General features: G+C 46.1%; 2 protein-coding genes across 2 annotated transcripts in view; one reads left to right on the top strand and one right to left on the bottom strand.

The window, feature by feature from the left end:
• Positions 1 to 12669, top strand: part of T265_09708 (hypothetical protein) — a gene marked incomplete at both ends in the record, with an annotated part of 26553 nt that extends 13884 nt beyond the window's left edge. The window contains one exon of the mRNA XM_009175864.1: positions 12327 to 12669. Coding sequence (XP_009174128.1) covers positions 12327 to 12669 — 343 coding nt within the window. The remainder of the gene's footprint in view (positions 1 to 12326) is intronic.
• The window catches only part of T265_09707 (hypothetical protein), a gene marked incomplete at both ends in the record, with an annotated part of 37265 nt that extends 16832 nt beyond the window's left edge, over positions 1 to 20433 (bottom strand). The window contains 14 exons of the mRNA XM_009175863.1: positions 4371 to 4423; positions 7198 to 7330; positions 10475 to 10664; positions 11424 to 11521; positions 12615 to 12848; positions 12936 to 13062; positions 15533 to 15667; positions 15773 to 15933; positions 18073 to 18168; positions 18216 to 18290; positions 18334 to 18409; positions 19709 to 19842; positions 20200 to 20325; positions 20380 to 20433. Coding sequence (XP_009174127.1) covers positions 4371 to 4423; positions 7198 to 7330; positions 10475 to 10664; positions 11424 to 11521; positions 12615 to 12848; positions 12936 to 13062; positions 15533 to 15667; positions 15773 to 15933; positions 18073 to 18168; positions 18216 to 18290; positions 18334 to 18409; positions 19709 to 19842; positions 20200 to 20325; positions 20380 to 20433 — 1692 coding nt within the window. The remainder of the gene's footprint in view (positions 1 to 4370; positions 4424 to 7197; positions 7331 to 10474; positions 10665 to 11423; positions 11522 to 12614; positions 12849 to 12935; positions 13063 to 15532; positions 15668 to 15772; positions 15934 to 18072; positions 18169 to 18215; positions 18291 to 18333; positions 18410 to 19708; positions 19843 to 20199; positions 20326 to 20379) is intronic.
• Between the last annotated feature and the right edge of the window lie 219 nt (positions 20434 to 20652).

Below are 20652 nucleotides of genomic sequence, written 5' to 3'. Positions count from 1 at the left end.
TGACGGTGCGCCAGCGAATCCCCGCAGCTTTGTTATATCAATTACCCTCTCGACCCATACACCAACAATGAGGTGACGACAGCACGGTTGTAAAATCCAAGGAGAATCGACTGAAGAGTCAAGTTTAAGTCGTACCTGTCGTTCGAACTTTGCTCATTCTAATGAGCGGGAGGAGGGTGTTTCAAAAATTTAGAAAAAGGGGACGAAGAAACAAACTGAACGGATATCTTGACCAGGCGATATACAAACAGACTGTAAAGAAGTTCCTTGCTTGCTACGCCCACCTGATATTTAGGGTGACTGAGCAATAGAGTAGTCTTATCGCCAGAGATCGCGTCTAACAACCGAAAACACTAATGTCTACACACAAATGGTCCCCTCCTTAAGATCCTTTGAGACATTTCTTCGCGAGAATCAGAACACTTACCTAGTATCTTTGATAAGTGTCAACCCGTTCCCACATAACAGATGAGATAGTAGACCGGGTCTTTGCTGAGTGTCGACAAGGCCGCGGCGGAGGCAACTGTTCTTTTGCGCCTTGACGGAGACGGACCCACCGTCAAACTCGATTACTACACGTGCTCAAATCCCTCCCATCCTGTTTCTCCGTGAGCAGACATTGTGAATCAGGGCAACTAGTTTCAGTACCTCCTTCCTCACAGCTACCCATCAGTCATTTGTGACAAACGTTAACACTTCTCCATAGGTTCGACCTTGGTCATAGACCATACCGTCAAACAGCAGAGTGACAACGAGTAACTATTGTTCTATCTTCACTGTTCAGACCCGAAACAGAGTTCAGAAGAGGAAAATCTCACAAGTAGATAGGGTCTCCGTGTTGAAAATGCATCACTCGAGGAGGAATTCAACACCAGACCATATGAATGTAGACCGCGTGGTTGAAGGATGAGTGGATCAGCCACTAGTGGTCAATGTTACATACAATGCTCCGCTGACAACTGTATGTATAGAACATGCACTGCAGCACAGTACTTCCCTTCTCTTCAGCATATACAGGATGAAACTTCGGTCAAAATTGCCGAATCATCTGACTGGTCTGATGTGCTGCGGACGTGATAACTCGACGACCGTGCTAATCGGTCGGGTCAACCTGGACTAATCTTAACCGTCTCACCAAGGGAAGAACTTTCCCTATGAAAAGCACGAATTACAAAAATCCAACATGACATCAATTCAAGTTACTGTTGAATTGGGGTAAAAGGTAGCGCAAGGCAATCCCTAAGCTACCTAAGCCTGCTATTTTGTGGGTTCGTCAGATTTAACAAGAATGAAGTTCATTCAGAGTAGCATGTGATTACGTATGTGGCAAAATTTAGATGTACTCTTGGATTAACTGAAGCATAAGTAACCTGTTCGAAATCAGCCCAGCGGATAAACATTGTTCAGGCTTCTTAAAGCCTAAAGATCGGTTGCGTTGCCACCCGATCAAGACCGAATATTCCTATCTTCTCCGCAAGATTGAGTGTAGCACATCAACAACAGCCGCCATCATCATCGACAGCATGACAAAAGTGTTCAACGCCGATGCTTCACTGCCGTACAACCATGACTTATTTGAAAGCCTTATTGTAAAGAAAACAATAAAGTTGGACAGGGAAGGGACTTAGTACTAGCTTACCACAATCATTCCGAGGTGCCTATACCTCCAGACATTCACTCAGGCAATCTGGATAGAAACTGACAACAAGAACGCCACTGACATCGGCTGGCAGCCATATTTTGTAGTGTCTCCAACCAGGCACAGTGAGGATCACGCGGTCCCCCTCCTGGAAGGCGAGTAGCACCGACAGCACCCAAGAGTTTCGTCATCTCCTTCATACTCCTCTGCCAAGTTAAGGGTTGGCCACCTCCCTGTTTACGCCACTCTGAATTGGGCATGGAAAACAGCACTCTCTTCGGCATACGTAATACATGTCCCAACCAACGCAGCTTATGGGGCTGGACACATTATTCAATGGAAGTACCCATTGCACCACCGAAAACGTGCTTTCCAACCGCCTCGTTACGGATTTGCCGACACCAACCCACAGGAGCTATAGTTCTCAGACAACGATTGTCGAACATCTGAAGAGGCCAAGCCTCACAGGCATACAACAAAACAGCCCGTACTGTAGCTTGAACAAATAAGTAGCATGAAATGTTAGTTGACCCATTACATACGGGACTATTATCTACCGAATCAACACCAAAGCGTCCGCACTGAAATCAAATCAACCTTGTTCCAAGTTTACAACAAACAGATAGGCTACGAAGGGAGAAATGAAGTTGGCTAGCGGCAAAACACAAGAAGGCATTCGATTCACCAGGAAGCTAGAATACACAGTAATATATCGGTTTTCCCATAACCAAGATGTGATATGAACCGGAAGATACACACCCAAGAAACAAAGATGGAAAGGGAACAAGCAACTAGTGGTTAGAAACGGTAAAATTTGGTAGAGGGGCAAAACGTCCCACATGCAACCATTTACCGAAACGTTACTTTCGGTTGACTTCTTTGGATTTAGCTTGAACAAAACAGAAAATTGCCGGTGGAAGAATCGAGACAAAAGCTTCCAGGTCGAACCAGAAACTTTTGTTATCTGCAATGGAGCTGCACTGTTGCACATCCAAACATTCTCGCTTAAAAGTTACCAAAACGCAACATATGGTCATACCGTCTGCCTGATTATTCGAGCGGGTCGACATTCGGTTGGCAACCAGATGTCTTGTCTAATAAGCTACCACCGTGAGGAAGCTGAAAGGCTACAAGGGTGTGGTGACTTGCTGAACGGTAGTGCAAGCAACTATCGATCCCTTGGCTTCCTGCTCCGCCCACTATGGTACATCAAACGGCACGGCAGCTGAACACAGCGCGGTATGGAGACAAAAAGAGAATCATTACACCTATATTTATAGGGTAATCACAGAGTGTTCCACAAGATCGTGCTAGAATCACCGTGAGAGGGCGAGGAGCGTCGAGTCAGAGATGTTCGATCCGGATTGGCTGGCATTCTTGCCAATCACAGAGCGGCTTCGTTTGGTCCGTACTCTGCACGTGACACATCCGTTCATATGATGTTATGTTCGGTTATTAGGGATAGCTGGCCTCCGTACAAAAGGCAAAGTCGGGTTCAATTCCAATTGGACAAGTATGAATTTAAAGTAAGACTCGTATTGACATTCTGTATGCTCTATGCTTCAGGAAAGACGAGATTCAATTCCCAACAGTTATTTAAAATCCTGAACCCACCTTGTCTTAACGATCACAGGCAGAGGAAATGGGGATTGAGATGGCTCACTAATTAGAGCGCGAATTTACGAACCGGAAGACCCGTGGTTCGAATACAGCCTAAGCATCTCGACTACTCCTGCCTAGGGTTGGGTAACCTGGCAGTATCCCAGCCCTCATGCTTCCTTCACATACCACCTAGGTACCGAAAAGGTGTTACAGCGAGCCAAACTTGCATGTGATTGGTCAAAAATGGACGACTAGCTGATTCGGTATCAAGCAGGGCTCTGATTGGTCGGAAATAGTGACCCAACAACCAATGGTATTCCAGTATCCGCTTAACGCAAATTGCAAATTGTCGGGTTCCAGAACGTGATTATTACATTCTAAACACGAAATGATCTCAATGGTTTTTCGATATGCTTTAGGGTGTGTTCAAGATTTGATGATAGAACGCTTCGTTCAGCTGCAGAACTCTTTCGGTGCCTACCTGCCATGTCACACGAAGGAGACACGAGGGCTGGGGTACTATCAGGTTGCCCAAGCCTAGACAGGGGAAGTCGAGAGGCAGAGGTCGGGTTCGAACTACGGACCTTTCGGTCAGTAAATTCGCGCTCTAACCATCTGAATATGGAACTCTCATTGAAAGCGGATACGACTTGTAAATACTAGGTAGCCAATATCCACTTCAGCAAATCAAGAGTCTACCGCGAACATCGTCAGCGAGCAGACCCTGAGACCGAAGATCTAAAGAGACCTACAAGGTCTACCAGAATGTCAGAAAAAGTTGTGACTAGGCTTGTTAACTGAGCTGAGAAGATTGATCAAGCTGTGCAAACGAGGATCCAACCGACTAGACACATCCACGTTACGAGTTCACAATGACAGTCTCAGTCACGGACATACAACATGAACGAAAATGCAATGACTTTGCATCAAGTGAACTCTTCAGGCACAGAATATCCAATCAAAATGGTCTGTGGCCGCTCTACAGCAAACAAAGACGGAAAAATTCCTTCGTCTGAAGGCGACATCAGGACAGAAAGGAACAGAGAGGAACCACGGAGACCAGCATTTTAAGGAATCGAGCTTGTTCACGGACACAGAAATAAGCGACAATTCGATCGAAAACACTTACCTGAATTTGGAGCAGCTTTCTTAGAATGACCACGCACTCCGCCACAACTTTCTCTGAAGAACAAAATAGTTTGAGGTCATGGAGAGAACAAGGCGACGGTGTTTGGGTCGAATACGCATGGGTCAATCGGTCTAGTGTACGCGGAAAAAGATGGAGTTGTGTGTATTTATCAGGTGGATCGTAGCCACAGTAAAACCAACGTGATGAAGGTATCGTGTCTGAAGGGTCATTTTGTCAGTAATCCATCCGGTTCACGTTCTACCAAGGGCTGTAGCATAATGAAAGCTGTTCGGCTTATTCAACTTTTTGGTTCGCACAGCAGGAAGGCACAATTGTTCACCTGGTGGATCAAAAACGAAGATTCCCAGAGAAACCACAACAAAGTAGGATGGTCGCGATCCTGAACAACTATATAAGGGTGGAAACCGGGATGAAGTCGACGGATAGTTTGCGAATTTACTGACCGGAAGGTCCGTGGTTCGGACCCGACCTGTGCCTCTCGATATCCCCTGTCTAGGCTTGGACCACCTGGCAGTAAAAAAACCGTTCAGCTGTAGCACTCTTCCGGTGCCTAGCTGCCATGCCACCCGAGGGAAGCACGAGGGCTGGGATACTGCCAGGTTGCCCAAGCCTAGACAGGGGAAGTCGAGAGGCGGAGGTGGGATTCGAACCACGGGCATTCCGGTCAGTATATTCGCGTTCTTACCACTTGGGCCGTCTCGCCCCCATCTGGCAGTATCCCAACGCTCGTGCTTCGTCCTGGTGACATGGCAGCTAGGCACCCAAAGGGTGCTACGGATGAGCGTTTTTTTATATCAAACGCCTTCTGTGGAAACATAAAGCATGTATGCTCAGTCACACTCATAAGATCAGCTGATTCATGATGACATACGCAGCATGTATAAGAAAGCGCAAATACTCTCTACAGAGCAGTTCCTTGTGGGAAGGAGCGCCATCGATGCTGAGACCTCTTGCTGCTGACATTTGAATCTGACTCAATTTTAGTCATCCCAGACAAGGCGGGTCAACTAAAACTGTGGTTTTAGCCATGCCAAAAGGACAAATGAAACCATTCTGACTTTCACCGAGGCTGAATGGAATGGTCGAATGATTGCCCAACGGCACAACAGACCAGAAGCACAATGGACAACCAGAGAATAGGCTGTACGACAATGAAAAACATCGAGAAGAGGAAGCGATCCTCGGAACAATGAACTGAATGCAAAATAACTAGCTTCAAGTACTTTTTAGATAAAATAACGTTCGCAATGAGAGTTTATCACAGGTAGAATGATTGGTCTGCGTTGAGTTCCCTTTTCACTCGAAATCAAGCTCCAAAAATAAGTAAAATCATCCATGTACTTCAGTTAGCGGTCATTAGGCTGATGTTGAACGTGATAAAAATGATGGGCTCGGCAACGATAAGTGAAGTTCTGGGGAAATTCGGCGTATTCGAATGGGGACATGCACGGATGACATTGCTGTCTTACTAAAGTATCGCTCTAAGCGGACATGGAAATCATGCTTGGCGCTAATCAGTGATCGTCAGTGAACAGAGAGAGAATATTCGCAACAGATCTAAAGTTCGGCCGGTAAAGAACCCATATGCCCACAGTCTCACTTCCAGAGCAATCGAATCCTGTGATTTTTTGTCCCACCAGGACCAGCAAGTCGCATTAACCTGGGAAACATTTCCATTATGGAGTGTCTTTTCTCTTGCGATCCAAATAATTTCTGGACCACGCTTCCTGCTTGAAATCAAGCTCACTTTGAAGCGAATGCCTTAGAGGCCAGAACATTACTACGTTAAAAACACGCTCTGAGCTGAAAGCCAGTCAGTAATCCAACAAACGATGCACCGAAGTGTAGTGGTTCCACCTGCTACGGCTTCGTTCACCGAGGAGGAGCAGGATCAGAGGTTGAAGGCGATGGCCCAATCTGTGCATTGACGTAAAAGGGACAATAGCCCTCATGCAAGACAGCCACTGACTGCGTGACACAGTCATATCTGACAGTTTTCATGCAAGACCGCCACTGACTGCGTGACACAGTCATATCTGTCAGGGCCACTAGTCGTTGGTGTACCTCGCCCCACGGTCCCCATCCAAGAAGACAGCAACCCAGTTAATTGATGAGGACTTTCATGTCTAGTTGCCAAGTCATGCACTAACTGTCCTTGAGTCGCCCCCATCAGACACAAGGCTGGGTGAAGAGAACCCTATGACGCAATCGGTACTTTGACATACAAACTGCCTGGCCTGACCAGCGTAATCTGTGAAGTGTGACGAACTGATTGACCTAGTTAGAGTGGGCTTTCCAGAAAACCATCTGACATACCTAAGCAGTATCCGTTTCCAAAAAAACTGGCGCAATGCTTCGGAAGCACCGATGGTCAAACAACCAAAGGTAGTGGTCTCCGATCCACAAAGTACGACAGATCAGATCGCAGCATTGTACACCTTACTCTTGACGGTTAAGCTGATGTCACGTCGGTGCCACAAATGTCTGAGATAAGCAAGTGATTTCACCTTCAGCTGGTTCGTCGCGACAGCTGTCCAGATAGACAAACGTATCCACAACATCGATGGAAGCATGAGGTTTGGGTTCGATCCCACCCAATCTTTCAGTAGCAATTTACACAGAGTACCGAACTGTACAGCAGAATTAGTTAGTTCAAGTCCAGGCATCAGTGGATGTCTCTAGTCATTCTATCATGCAAAGAATGGACTGGTTGGTTGACTTGTTTTAAAAAATAAAGCTGAGAAAGAAACACATGGGTAGAGCGCCGATAGATAAGCGAGAAAGGTTAACCTCAGTTATGACTCACCATCCGGACGAGACATGAGTCGAACTAGGCCACCAAGACAAATGTCCGCGATCTGCGGTATGGAGCTTGCACACCGGCCGATGGCTTGAATGGTGGAAATGACAAACTCTTGATCGGAACTGTTGACGTAATGCTGTATAGGCGAAAACGAGAGGAGTAGGGTGTGAGTTTTGAACGATGAGTACGTAAAAGAAAGAGCCCGAGACTACGCTTTAGATTCACCGTGTTTCGAGCACCAGTTAGTTCACTTGACCCAATCAAACATTAGAAAAAAGCAGTCTACGATCGGACTTTTTTGTTCCAAAGGTATTTGCGACTTGTATCAATAAAGATTTGCTACTGAACAACCTACACAGGTAACCCAGCTGAGTGCCTACACACGCCATACAAAACTTTTGAGTCATTACGGTTTTAAAAAAATCAACTCCCCAAATTGAAGTTTCAGATGCGGATTGCGCACAGCCAAATATCCCAACCAAAGAAAACAGTTGTGATAAAATCACTACCACTTTCTGTTAAGCCGAATTCCACACGGATCCCTCGCAGTCAGGTGCTGCTACGGCCGAGTCCATCCCACGCAAGCTTGGCCAAAAGTTCGGGACGCTCGCCGGTCCGGCATCAAGCCGAGGTCTGATTGGTTGAAAGTCTGGGCCCAACAGCCAATCAGGACCCAGTACTGGCCGAATGCCGGTTGCCAATAACGGACCCAGAAAGGTAGTGCCGGTTGTGCTACAAGTGTTCCTGACTTCCTTTTGGGCGGTAATATACCTTGTGCACCTTTAGTGGTTGTTTGGACGTGAACACTAGCTTGGGAGGCTCAGACCAAGAATAACGCTGAGAAAAATACCGTTACTACACTTTATTAACAACATGAACGAGTCCTGGAAACAACTGAATCTGGCATTCAGTTGGCGTGTCCCTCGCTAAGCGAAAGAGGACAAACGAACACCGTCACCCCGCCGCCTGATCAATGAATATGCGACGTTGACAACATGTGGTTTAAAGTACAATGGAATTCTTGACTTCCAAGCTCCACTCGACAATTTCAGGCGAAACACAAGCAAGAGCATCAGTGTGAGTCTTGGGAGGAACAGTCGTACCGGGGACACAAGTGCCTGTGGCGCGGAATTTGCTTGCATTAGAAACATTCCAAAGAAGTATCTTACAGCATCACCCACGAAATGCATTGTTTTTTTCAAGTGAGTGACTAAGTACCAGGCCTTACGCACCGATTATCACTCTTTTACGGAAACGTGATCAGCACTGCCACATCAACCATAGCAGTGAATGTAATGCATGCGGTCTCTCAGTCTTCACTGAGGGCCACTGACAATGGAACAAATGACCTGCATTTTATCGCATTCATGAGTTTTTCAGTGCACGAACTTCCGGCAGTGCTCATCAAACCACTGTCCGTATCCGATCTAAGGCAGCCAGCCACCTTGTCGGTGACCGGGATGCAACTTCACTAAAAAAGCGTACCCAAACGACTGCTCGAAGCAGGGAAGTCCAACAGGTTCGATAACACAGCAATACAGCCTAATACGCATGTGAGACACAAGTCTGATGAATTTGATCGGCAATGACAGCAAAGGCCACATCCTTACATTACACCGAATACCCGCAGAAACGTCACGCGTACTACCGAGTACCAATCACGGTTTTCCCTCATTCCAAAGCCGTAACACCCTTTCGGTGCCTAGCTGCCACGCCACTCGAAGTAAGCACGAGGACTGCCAGGTTACCCAAGCCTAGAGAGGGGGAGTCGAGATGCAGAGGTTCGAACCAGTTACCTTCTGGTCAGCGAAATCGCGTTCTAACCAGTGAGACATCTCGCCCTCCCCTTCAGCTCTCATTCCAGAGGGGCCTTCGGCTCCATGGACGGATTGAGTCTTCTTCAATTACTTGACCATTGCGTAAAGCCATCGAAGGTTGAAAAAAACTGTAAAACCTGTATCACCCTACTTCTGACAATACTAATTTCCAAGACAGCTCACTCTAAAAAATTTTACACACCTGGCGACGTTGGCTAATTTCGACCCCGTTTTGTTCAACTATGCCACTGACACAAAACGGATCTAGCGGGTTGGATTGGCGGAAAACATTGCTTGACGACCATGGGTGCGCATAAACTAAATGGCGTTTCAAACCTTCAAGGCGCAGTCTTAATTCGCGATTTTCACTCCACTGCAAACTTCGAACCGAGCAGCTAGAGTTTGATGATCCGTTCGCTTAACTTGAGAGCCGTGAAATGGGTTCGGTGTCAGCTATAGGCCATCACAAGGTAGACACAGTCTACAGAAACTAACGTGAAAGCAGTCTTAACTTGTGACTGTAAAATTTGATCTGCAAATCTCCGGTGTTATCGAATATCCTATCGCTGACATCCTCGTAGCATACCGGAGTGTAGCATGTCGGTAACGAATGGGTCCATACCCGGTAATCCAGGTACTCGCTTGAACAGAAGACAAAACCTGTCAGATTAAAGTGGTTTGAGGATTGGACCCATCCATCAAACACAAGTCTGTTTTCCACTTCAATACCTTGCTGGCGACAGGTGTGGGACAGGTCAAAATGTGGAATCCAAGCGACTGCGGTTAGGGTGAACGCAGTGGGCTACCTGTGCCCTCTTGCATGGGATTTATATGGCTATCGTTGCCGGTGAACCCACAGTAGATTCTATGTGACCGATACCAATGGTTAAAGTACTGCCCATTCCAAGCAAGACTCCTTAGCTAACCCAAGTTTGTCGTTGTGTATGGGACTTGTGTTGGAAGCGGTCGACCCAAATGTACTTTTTCAGCCAGGTCGCAGTGAGCAAATTCTAGTGCCCTCACCGCAATATCAAATCCCACGTAATCGAGGAAGGACAATACGCAACAGATAGTATGGTGGATGTTTTGTCTTTATTTTACACGGTCGGAGAGTTCTAGGCCTGGGTAAACTAGCAATATCACAGCCTTTATACTCCTTTCGGGCGACATGGCAGCTAGGCACTGAAAAGATGAGTAATTAGTATGAACGATTACCAGCGTTATCATTATTTCACACAGTTGATGCTCCCAAAATCTCAAATTGCCGGAAAATTCCCTGCCCTAATCACCTGCTGAATTGGCGAAGCCAGTAGGTCAAAAAATTGATAACTGATCGTAAAAGAAACTAGTCCATGGATGTATCAAATCGTTGATCATGAGTTCAATTTACGTCATTGATTAGCTCAGGGTCTTCTAGGAAAAGGGAAATAACCAACATGAGGATGGTAGAAGACAAAGCTGACCTGAAATTCATGCAAGATGGTGGAACTGGTGGCTTCGGTGACCAAGTTGGTGAGGATTTCCAGCTTGATTAGTTTCACTTGTAGAGGGTCATCGGCATAGACGTAGAATGAGCGCTGAAACGGTTCGAATAGTCCCCGATGAACCATGCTCAAAGTGGCGATGTTGCAGAGGACAACGTATTGAACTTCCCTGGAAGCATGTGACAGAGAAGGAGACGTTCTGTGAAGAAAGACTCATTGAAATGTCGTGAGCGACAAGCTAATGAAATGTCAGCTGGGGCCTATTGATTGGACAGAAAAGGCTTTGACGAAAAACCTTCGAATGGTTCGAACCGAAAGCTGAACAACTCGTTCTAGAAGATTCAGGGTCAAATACTTGTTATTACATGGCACATTGGATCGAAAGTGACGCAACTACCAATCTATCAGTTTCAAGTATGAGGTGAATAAGTAAAGTCTAGAATATGGAAACACGGACATTCTCAGGAGTAAGAAATCTAATCGCGACTGTTTGCAAAAATAGGGGTCTTTCCGGCCTGGTTGTGTACGACCAGGGCAAATTAACTCTGACAGCTTGCAACCATTGGGTTTTAGTTATCCCGTCGATGTGGACGACAGTGAATCTGGCATACATGAGGTGTTTTCAAAGAACACTATCTGCAATAACGTCGCTGTGCTTGGGAGCGCACTTTCGACTTGTTTCCTAAAACGAACGTGAAGGTGCTGAGTGTACCAATTTCAGTTTGAGGGTTCGGACCAACATCAAGGTCGTTGCCTGAAGGAGTGTAAGTTGGTGAACCAAACTCGATGTCTCGATTTCGCCTCTGAAGCTGTGTAAAGGTAAAGCAGGTTTCCGAGAACGGTGTGCTGCGAGCAGATACCACAGCTGAGGCCCGGGAGAGAATAGGATATATATGGGGCGAACGAAATGCGTGATGTACGGGCTTACCGGCTCCCTCTCAGACATCGAATCAAAGCTTTGGCAACACCAGGAAAGTGTTCCTTGGCCTCCAGAGCGAACAGCAGTTGGGCTACCGCAAGCACAACCTGCGAAAAAGAGTATAGAGGTTTACATAACAGGATGCAGCAACTCACTCAAGGTTAGCTGGAAAATATCACAATGCGAATTTGTATTTAAACACCTATCTAAGTCTGTCTACCAATTACGATCACGTGGTTGTGCATGGCACCCATCAGTGTTGGGCTGCTCGTTTCTTTGATTTACGACCGAATTCACTCGCTTCAAGCACCGTACAGGTAAATGGAGGGCTGTTTTCTGAAAAAGTTGGGCCAGGTACATGTCAAGTTAAACATATTCAACATACTTCAAGACCAGATTCAGGTTGAGAAGACTCCCAAAGCCCCTGTGTGGTCTACGGGACGGTAGTAGAGAACCAACCGTGCAACATCCAACACGTCATCAAGAGTTTGCGCCAAACCACCAAAAATTTTAGGACTATTAAAAAAACCGCTGGATTTCGAAAGTAGTATTCTCCCTACAATTGGTCCCATGCGCCTACACACAAGCCTTAACAAGTTAATATCCCGAATTGCCTCGCTAATTGTCGTCGAATTCAAATATACATGTCAAAACAAAAGTGCGAACTGTGACCGGTTGGAGGAACGACGGGGCACAATAAGCCGACTACATAGATGTCTGGCTCCCCCAAGTTATCTGTACAGTTCCCCCAAAAAGTGGATAATATCGGGATATTGAAAGATTTGCCGCAAAGTGGCCTGACTCACACGCGATCGACAGAAAACGCTTATGTACTGAAACTACAAGCTGTAACAAGTTACTTTCGTTTCATTAGACATTACATTCTTCACATAGTTTTTGTCTTGTTCCCAGCATGAAATACACCCAGTGTACGTTTGGCGGCTACTCTGCTAGAATTTCAACGATTGAGCCTGGGCGTTGTCGTGATTGCGTCCCGAAGAAAGAACACTCTGGACGAGAGGATCTCTGGTTTCGCCTACTCGTCATTCAAAGTACGGACGCTATTGTGGACTATATATATAAGACAACCGTCTATCGTCGGAAGTTGCCACGAATAATCTACACTAATTACGTTATCATCAGTTACACATTAGGCGACAATCTCTGGCCCATCGTACAGGTGAAAGTGAGGAGACTTACCGCAGTCGTTCGACTCTGTAACAAAAACCGGCACGAATTGACAAGCAAAGAGTAATCAGCTTGCAGAATGGGGATGGCATCTTCCATGGAATAAGGTTGAAGGTCTTTGCCGTCAGCACCAGTGCCCTTGGTCGACAACATCTCTCCATCCGTCGCAACATCAGTACACGACTCAAGCTCAATCAAGTCCGATGTTTTGATTGTTTCAAGTTGACCGTTAGGAGTAGAGCTCACCTGAAAGGTGGAAATCCAGACGAATCACACAATTCACGTGGCAACTTTGAGAAGGAACCAGAAAACGTTACAATCGGTCAAGCTCACTTGTACTGATGGGAGTTTTGCGGGATTGAGAAACTGCGTTCGGGCATAACGCGTGAGAACATTCAAGATTATCACCTGACCCCATTCGTCCACATCCATTAGCAGAGAGCATATTTTTCGATAGTGCCTAAATAAAACAGGAGGGTAGAAGGGTGGAAAAATCAGGCTGTTGCGCCAATTTCTCACACAAAGATAGTGGGAATATGTCACCATTTCACACGGGGCAGAATGAGAGCATGTAATGAAAGGGCACCAAAATGCTCGGAGCAGAAGGATCCTTTCCAAGAGAGGCAATTCCCCAAAAAAGTCTGGAACAAACGATTCTGCCAACTTTCCACAGGATGCCCTATTTTCGGTGGGGTCACATTCTGCCTCTATAGAGTCCATGATTTTACCTGCTCAAGAGGACCACATAGACATTTATTCTGAAAGAAATGTGCTGCGGGATGTTGACGGACTTTGAAATGATACAAACCCAGCCGATCCAGTCGAAATTCAAAGCCAGAAATATTGTATTACTACTCGCAATGTGAAGAAGAAAGCCAGTTCCAAGCGCTACTACTTGTCTGATATCTTCAAGCAGGAATTACTAGTCATGAGGTTTATCCGACACTTACGGATGCTCACGAGTAAAAAACCGAATACCGATGGAGCAAGGTGTTGTGTCTTGCTGAGCGGTAATGCAATTCTGTATCGGTCCCTTGGCTTCCTGCTCCGCCCATATCAAAAAGCACGGTAGCTCTACACAGCCCTTTATGGAGACAAAGGAAAATTATTACAACTGTATTTATAGGGTAGTCACAGAGTGTTTCACAAGGTCGTGCCAGAATCTGCGTGAGGGGGCGAGAACCGTCGAGTCAAAGGTGCTTGACTCGGATTGGCTGGCATTCCGACCAATCAGGGCGTGCCTTCGTTTGGTCCGTGTCCTGCACGTGACACATCCGTCCAAATGATGCGATGTTCCGATATTAGGGGCGGCTGGCCTCCGAACACAAGGATACAGGTACCTGATATTTCATGTCAAAGTGTATGTGTCGTTCTGTCAATAAAATCGACCTGGGTAGTTGTTCCCATAGAGATGAAGAAAGCTTGCTTAAGATGTAGCATACCAAAAAGGCGACATCCGAAATGAAAAAGCCGAACACGGACACTGAGAATGGGTCGACACTCATACACACTTCTAGGAAGATAGTCCAAGTTATACAGGCCTTCCGTACTGGTGGATACCCATTTCATATTGCAACTTCGTTTGCAGTGGGAAGATCTTAGGATGAGTGGGCATTTCTAAGGTGTTTCAAAAATCGAAGCGCACAAACAAGAGAGCACAGACAAGGAATACCATAGAACAACACTGATTAGACCAGAACATTCGCATCGGAGAACAAGGGAAAAGTTCCACAAAATTCGGTAACAGTTTCACTACTAACCCGGTTAGACATATTACTGGACCTAAAAAGCGCCTTTGTACATGATTCGCGTTCATTGGGCGTTGATATATGAGCATCAAACTAAGTGAGAGAAATGCCTAGGTAGAGATCTAACTCCACAATATTGAAATGTGTTTGAAATGCCCCAAAATCTCCTTGCATCTACCCAAAAAAGGCCGGTAGCCCAACTTCGGGGTTTAGAGTGGTGTAACGCAATGAGCCAGGCAGCAGTACTTCAATGAATGACAGTCGTCTCTTTGGTGACTTCTGTCGTTCCACCGATAATGCAGATGCGAAAAATCCGATTGCTGACGATGCATTAGTGAAGTAACGCAGGGCATCACCGATTTGGGTAAATTTGCTGTTTTTATATAGGATAAGTAAGTGAATAGTGTCCGGAGATCAGCCGTCCCTAATAACCGAACATCACATCATTTGGACGGATGTGTCACGTGCAGGACACGGACCAAACGAAGGCATGCCCTGATTGGTCAGAATGCCAGCCAATCCGAGTCAAGCACCTGTGACTCGACGCTTCTCGCCCCCTCACGGAGATTCTAGCACAACCTTGTGGAACACCCTATGATTACCCTATAAATACAGTTGTAATAAATTTCCTTTGTCTCCATAAAGGGCTGTGTAGAGCTACCGTGCTTTTTGACATGGGCGGAGCAGGAAGCCAAGGGGCCGTAGAGTTGCACTACCGTTCAGCAGAGCACGACAGATACTGAAGAAGATGGATTTGAAGAAGATGGATTTATCTCTAAAGTCTGAAATTCCAACGGGATGGAAAAGACTGCCAAGGACCTTCAGCCGCCTACAAACTTGTGATAAACATCTCTCAAAAAGTATCACCTACTAGAGACTAGCTTCGACGAAATATTAGAAAGCAAGCGAGACTATGCAGGCAATGTAGGATGGTAGGAACGCTACAGAATTTGAAAAGTGAGAAACTGGAGAGCACGAAAAGCAGCAAACGGTGACCAACAACTACTGCAAGCGAACAAACAGTTTTTCGAAATCGAACTGGAGAAGCAACAAGCTGTCAGGGGTGACAGACCCTATCAACACAAAAATCGAATACCAGTCAAAAACCATGATTCCATATGAGAGCGTCATTTGAGCACACGATGCCCGCCTGGACTGCGACGAACGCCACGCAACACCTACGGGTGTATGAGATCCAAACGGTCGGGACAAAGTTCTTCAAAGACCCGGATAGCACTGCCAATCACCAACGTAGTCTTGTCGGCCAACAGACGCTCCAGTAACTCGATCAAACGATCCTTCTCTTCGGGATCAAGGCTGAAAAGGAGGAGACAGAGTTTAATAGTAACAGTATTAGGAAAATAAAGCATCAAGTGTGAGACATGTGAGACAACAATCAGAGAGGGAAATTAACAAACCCACCTGTACACCTTCAGAATCGCATGAGCAGCCACTTTTCGGACAAAAGGCGAGAGGTCTTTACAAGCATCTTGTATAGCCAGCATCACGATAGGGAGCAACATTGGGATGCGTATGGACGACAGGACGCGGAGAGCAGAGGCACGAATCAAAGGATTGGGATCCTGAAAAGTGGAGGACGGGTAAGGACAGAGAATAAACCTTCCGTTTTCACAGCCTATTTGCTTTACCGAACAACTTATAGTTAAACGAGCGGGACGTGTGTAACGCTAATACAGAGTTCACCTGAATTGTGGACTACACAAATCCTGACAGGCTAAATGTGCCCCGATGAAATTCTGGGATGTGGGGTGGTGAACGAATGGAAAGGAAAATAGAGCAGCCCCTGGGAAAAGAAGACAGTTACGAGGATTGAACCAAATGGTATGGTAATTTAAGTCGATCTCGTCTGATGGGAACAGTGCTCATCGGCCGCACAACAGGATGTTACTAACCACGCAGCAATTCTTGACAGTAAAACAACAGACCAATGAAACTAGTGGTCCTTCCGTTTAAAGGCACGCTCAACTGCAACTTTTGGAGCTTAGCTGCCATACCACCCGAAGGAACCAAGAGGACTGAGATACTGCCAGGCTCCCCAAGCCTGGACAGGCGAAGTCGAGAAGTCGGGTTCGAACCGCGGACCTTTCGGTCGATAAATCTGCGCTCTAACCACCGAACAGTCTCCCCCCCCCCCGCTCCATGAAGGCTCACTGACCAGTCTCTGGTCGACACTACTGTTACGGACTACAGAGATTATTGGGGTAAAGGATAAAAGCCCAACACTGAAAGCGGAATCAGTTGGAATAGTTTTTTGATCAAACATACCACTCTTCGAGAGTCCACCATCTGTTTCTCCTTTCTTAAGGCTCATCAGTCAGCGTAAACGAGAGATTTAGTCAAGTCTCCCATCAATATCAGCGCAATTTGCAAATAAGTGTATTTCGTCATTTGAGTGTAAATCCTTCAGTGAAAAGCCGTTGATAAGTCCGAAAAGCTCCGCGTTCCCATGTTTCCACTATTTGACGCATTTGTCATACTGTAGTAGAACTACTGCAATAGCAAACCGAACGCTCCAGCCCGCACACACGCTCATAAACACACAGGGTCACAAGAAACAACATGAAGCGCCCGGCGTGTATAACTAAGCCCATACGTTCGCCGAGGGTGATCCGTATAAAGAACATCATAAACGAGATTCATGGTGCAGTTTCCAAACAAATTACAAAGTACGGTAACATAAGGTCTTCTCAGACACAGTAACGCCCTCTGGAAAGACCGCTCCCATAAAGTGACCGCTTTTGGTTGGTCTTATTTTCACCAGTGATTGAGACCAGTGCGGGAAACTATCTACGTTCGGCCCATTACTCCAATACAGAGAGGAGAACCTAAATAGTGTCATGAGAGGGAACACCGTAGGCGATGGCAAAGCATGTAGAATTTAAGTTCACGTCGCTCTAAGTGGAACAGTTCTTATCCTATTTTGGCATAATTAAGCTGCCGAGTCCACATCACCGACGGAAAGCATCGGACTCTAGTCTTGCCTCTCTTGGATCTCTTCAGTGCATATCCTTGATCGTGCCGAGATCTGAACAGCGAAGATCTGGAATGCGAGGTGACCGTGTCGCTATTCCACTGGCGCACGCTGGACGCACTCGAATCACCACGTATGAACGAGCGAAAGGGTCCACTTCTGAGCGCTGTGATTAGTTTTCCCAAAACTGCCTCGTATGTCAGATGTCAGGAATTCAATTGTTGGCACTACTACTGAACCGTAACTAGAGCAAAACCGAAGCTTAGTGCTTCCTCTCTATGGGTAGACGCAAAATAATAACTGCTCCAGGGTAGGAGGACTGTTCAAAGTGGAGTGGTGAACAAGAGTGAAAAGAGAGAGCTATTTTCGGGACCTGAATAACCTTGAGGACAAACTTGACTAAAATACGGTCAGTAGGATGTGTAATAAGTGCCGCAATGTAAGAAAATCCGTAGCATATGCTTTGCAATTTGCCATTCCAAACTCATACAAAAAGATATTCCGAACAGAACACACGCACATAGGGTCAGGACCTGGGTTCCTCATTCAAAATGGTAGATGATGATTGAAAAAGCTCGATGTAGAAGGCAAAGCATGTCAAATACCGATAAAATAAGTAAAAACAGCCCCATGGCATTGTTTGTAGTTCCACAATGACGGTATACGGTTACAAGAGAACAAGCAAGCCGATATGGGGGAACCTGAATCAAATACCACATGCACAACTGACCTTGAGCGACCGTTGGAATGTGGAAACCGAAAGAAGGGCTACATCTTGCTGCTCCTCAGCATACCGAGTAAGGTAAGCGAACACAAGTTTCCTAATCTAGAACAAAAGCAAGATAGCTGGAAAAGCATATTTCGACTGCGTACCTCCGGATTCTTGGATACCACATTTTTAACGACGGAAGGGAAAAGTTCCGAACAATCCCGTCCCCTGGCGACCATCTGTGAGGAATGCGGTATGACCCGTGAAGACACACAAACTCACTCCAATGATGCGACGCATCGCGTCCAGCTTTAATGCGTCCTTGTTACACTCTAACATATTCCTCAGGTCATCGAACCTGAAATCAATTCAGAACAGAAATGCGATGGTAACGAGACTGGGGTGGGGGTGAGTTTAGAAAAAAGTGACGGCTCAGTAGTAAGACCCTTCCAGCACATAGATACCATGCCAGCGGAAAGAAGCATGAGAGCGAAAGTGGAGGTGCTGAGGTTAGGTTCGAACAACTGAACTACCGGTCAGTAAGTTCGCGCCTTAACCACTGAGCTATCTCGAGCTCGGTGGGCGAAGGGGTGAAGAATGATGAAAAACAGGCCTAGTTGCGGTTTAAAAGATATTCCTGGGTTCATAACTTGATCTCAACATAAACAGTCGCATGGATACAAACATATAACATACAAGGACAATGGGAGTCGAAAGCCAACCTCCATTGCTCAAAAATAGACCACTGAAGACAGGTGGCCTATAAGAGTAGTCTGTTGCAAAGGTGGCAGGGTGCATCTCACACTACGCGACCGTTTGAAGAGACGTGAAGCTGAATCGACCCATATTCAGGGGTTCCAGTTACCGTAGGTACAGCGGAGAAACACGTACGTGTAGCCCAAATAATAGCAAGCATTTCAGTGGTGGTACCACGAAGCGTTTCGTCTCTACATTTCAGTGAGGACATTTATCAAAAAACGAGAGGCTATATTAATGGATCATCAGCCACTGCTGGAAGTTTGTAAATAGCACATACAAGATCTCTACGTTGATTCAAGTGCGCCAAGGTTGAAAAGCGCAAAATTACCCAGTCTGCTCTATTCTTGAGTGGAATTATTGTTGATTGTCATCACAAAGGCTTTGACAAGAACGCCCACTTGCACCATTTAGCCAGAGCATTTCAACTATATCTAGATGCACGTACTGTTCACTTTCATTGACAAACGCAGCTCACTAAGCTGGACAAAGATTATGGGTTCCGGACACAACTCGGATCTTACAAGGGGCGTCAGACCGACGATAGTATCTCAGTGATGACAGGTTCGGGCGATTTGTATTCAACCGAAACACAACTGGGTACCATACGCCATTGAAACTTAGATTCGGATAGATGAAAATGTGACGTGATTAGAGAAGTCGGAGGTTTGTACTAGCTTCTCTTATACTTGTTGCATGATCAGTTTATATTGATTTTACTAAGAATGGACACAAAATAGCAATTCCCAGATGTTAACCCAGAGCATTATAACCCAGGTGGTAGCTTGAAGCGATAGAAGCACAAAGGCCCGGTGGGTGATGTGAAAAAAGGTAGACGCAAAAAACATCAACCAATCGACAGGTAGTTGCCACAGTTGGTCGAACGGCATAAGTCACTTACTTGTGAAAGTCTGCAGAGAACACCAGGCCTGAACCCAGTTCTGTACCATACTCAACGTCCGATGAACGTCCTGTGCTGGATTTGTCAGCAAAAATTTGAGAGAAGGCAGCAGTCTGAAATCCATCGTCCATCACCTACGATTTAAAAAGGTGCGTTAGTAATGGTAACCATATGAAATGGAGGTTGAAACCCTGTATCACAAGTCTGGGTAGTCGCTTTCATATCCATCCGCTAGGTCAAAGGCTACTCACTTTGAAATGAGTATGGGAAAAAGTACTCTATTCGGTATGCTTATTCCATGACAAAACCACCACAGTTTTCGATCTCGAATTCCCTGGCAAACACGCTTTCAAGCTGTTTCGCTATGGAATCCCTGATATGAGCCTAAATGAGCCAGTTTTCGGACGACAGTTATGGAACATCTGAAAATACCTGTTTCACCATACACAGAGACTACGTTTCACAGACAACAAAACAATCTCTGTCGTCACCTTGCATTGGTGATGTCTCAGGTTATCAGACGTGATCCAAGTCTTGGGGATTCGTGCATTGACTACATCTGTTAGAATACGAGCAGCCTGTTCAATATGCAAAACGATCCACAACATCGAGTGGATCTTTAAAGTGTAAGTGGCTTTTCAGTAACTGCACGCACAGGAGCACGATCTTACACTTTGTGTGTGCAAAAAACATGCCGAACAACGGGATGGCTCTGGTCGAGCCATTCAGAAACACCTGTACTTCCTTTATCTGCCCAAAGATGAGACGCTAAGGTTGGGCTTGAACCACGATTCTTCCAGTCAGTAATTTTGCAACTTAATCACTGGGCTATGTCAAGCGGGAAATGCCATCGCTGCAACACCCTTTCGGCGCCTAGCTGCCATGCCACCAGAAGGAAGCATGAGGCCTGAGATACTGTCAGGATGCCCAAGCCTAGACAGGGG

Source organism: Opisthorchis viverrini, assembly GCF_000715545.1.
Source record: "Opisthorchis viverrini unplaced genomic scaffold opera_v5_301, whole genome shotgun sequence".
NCBI classification, from domain to species: Eukaryota; Metazoa; Platyhelminthes; class Trematoda; order Opisthorchiida; family Opisthorchiidae; genus Opisthorchis; species Opisthorchis viverrini.
This window is presented reverse-complemented; position numbering and strand designations above follow the sequence as displayed.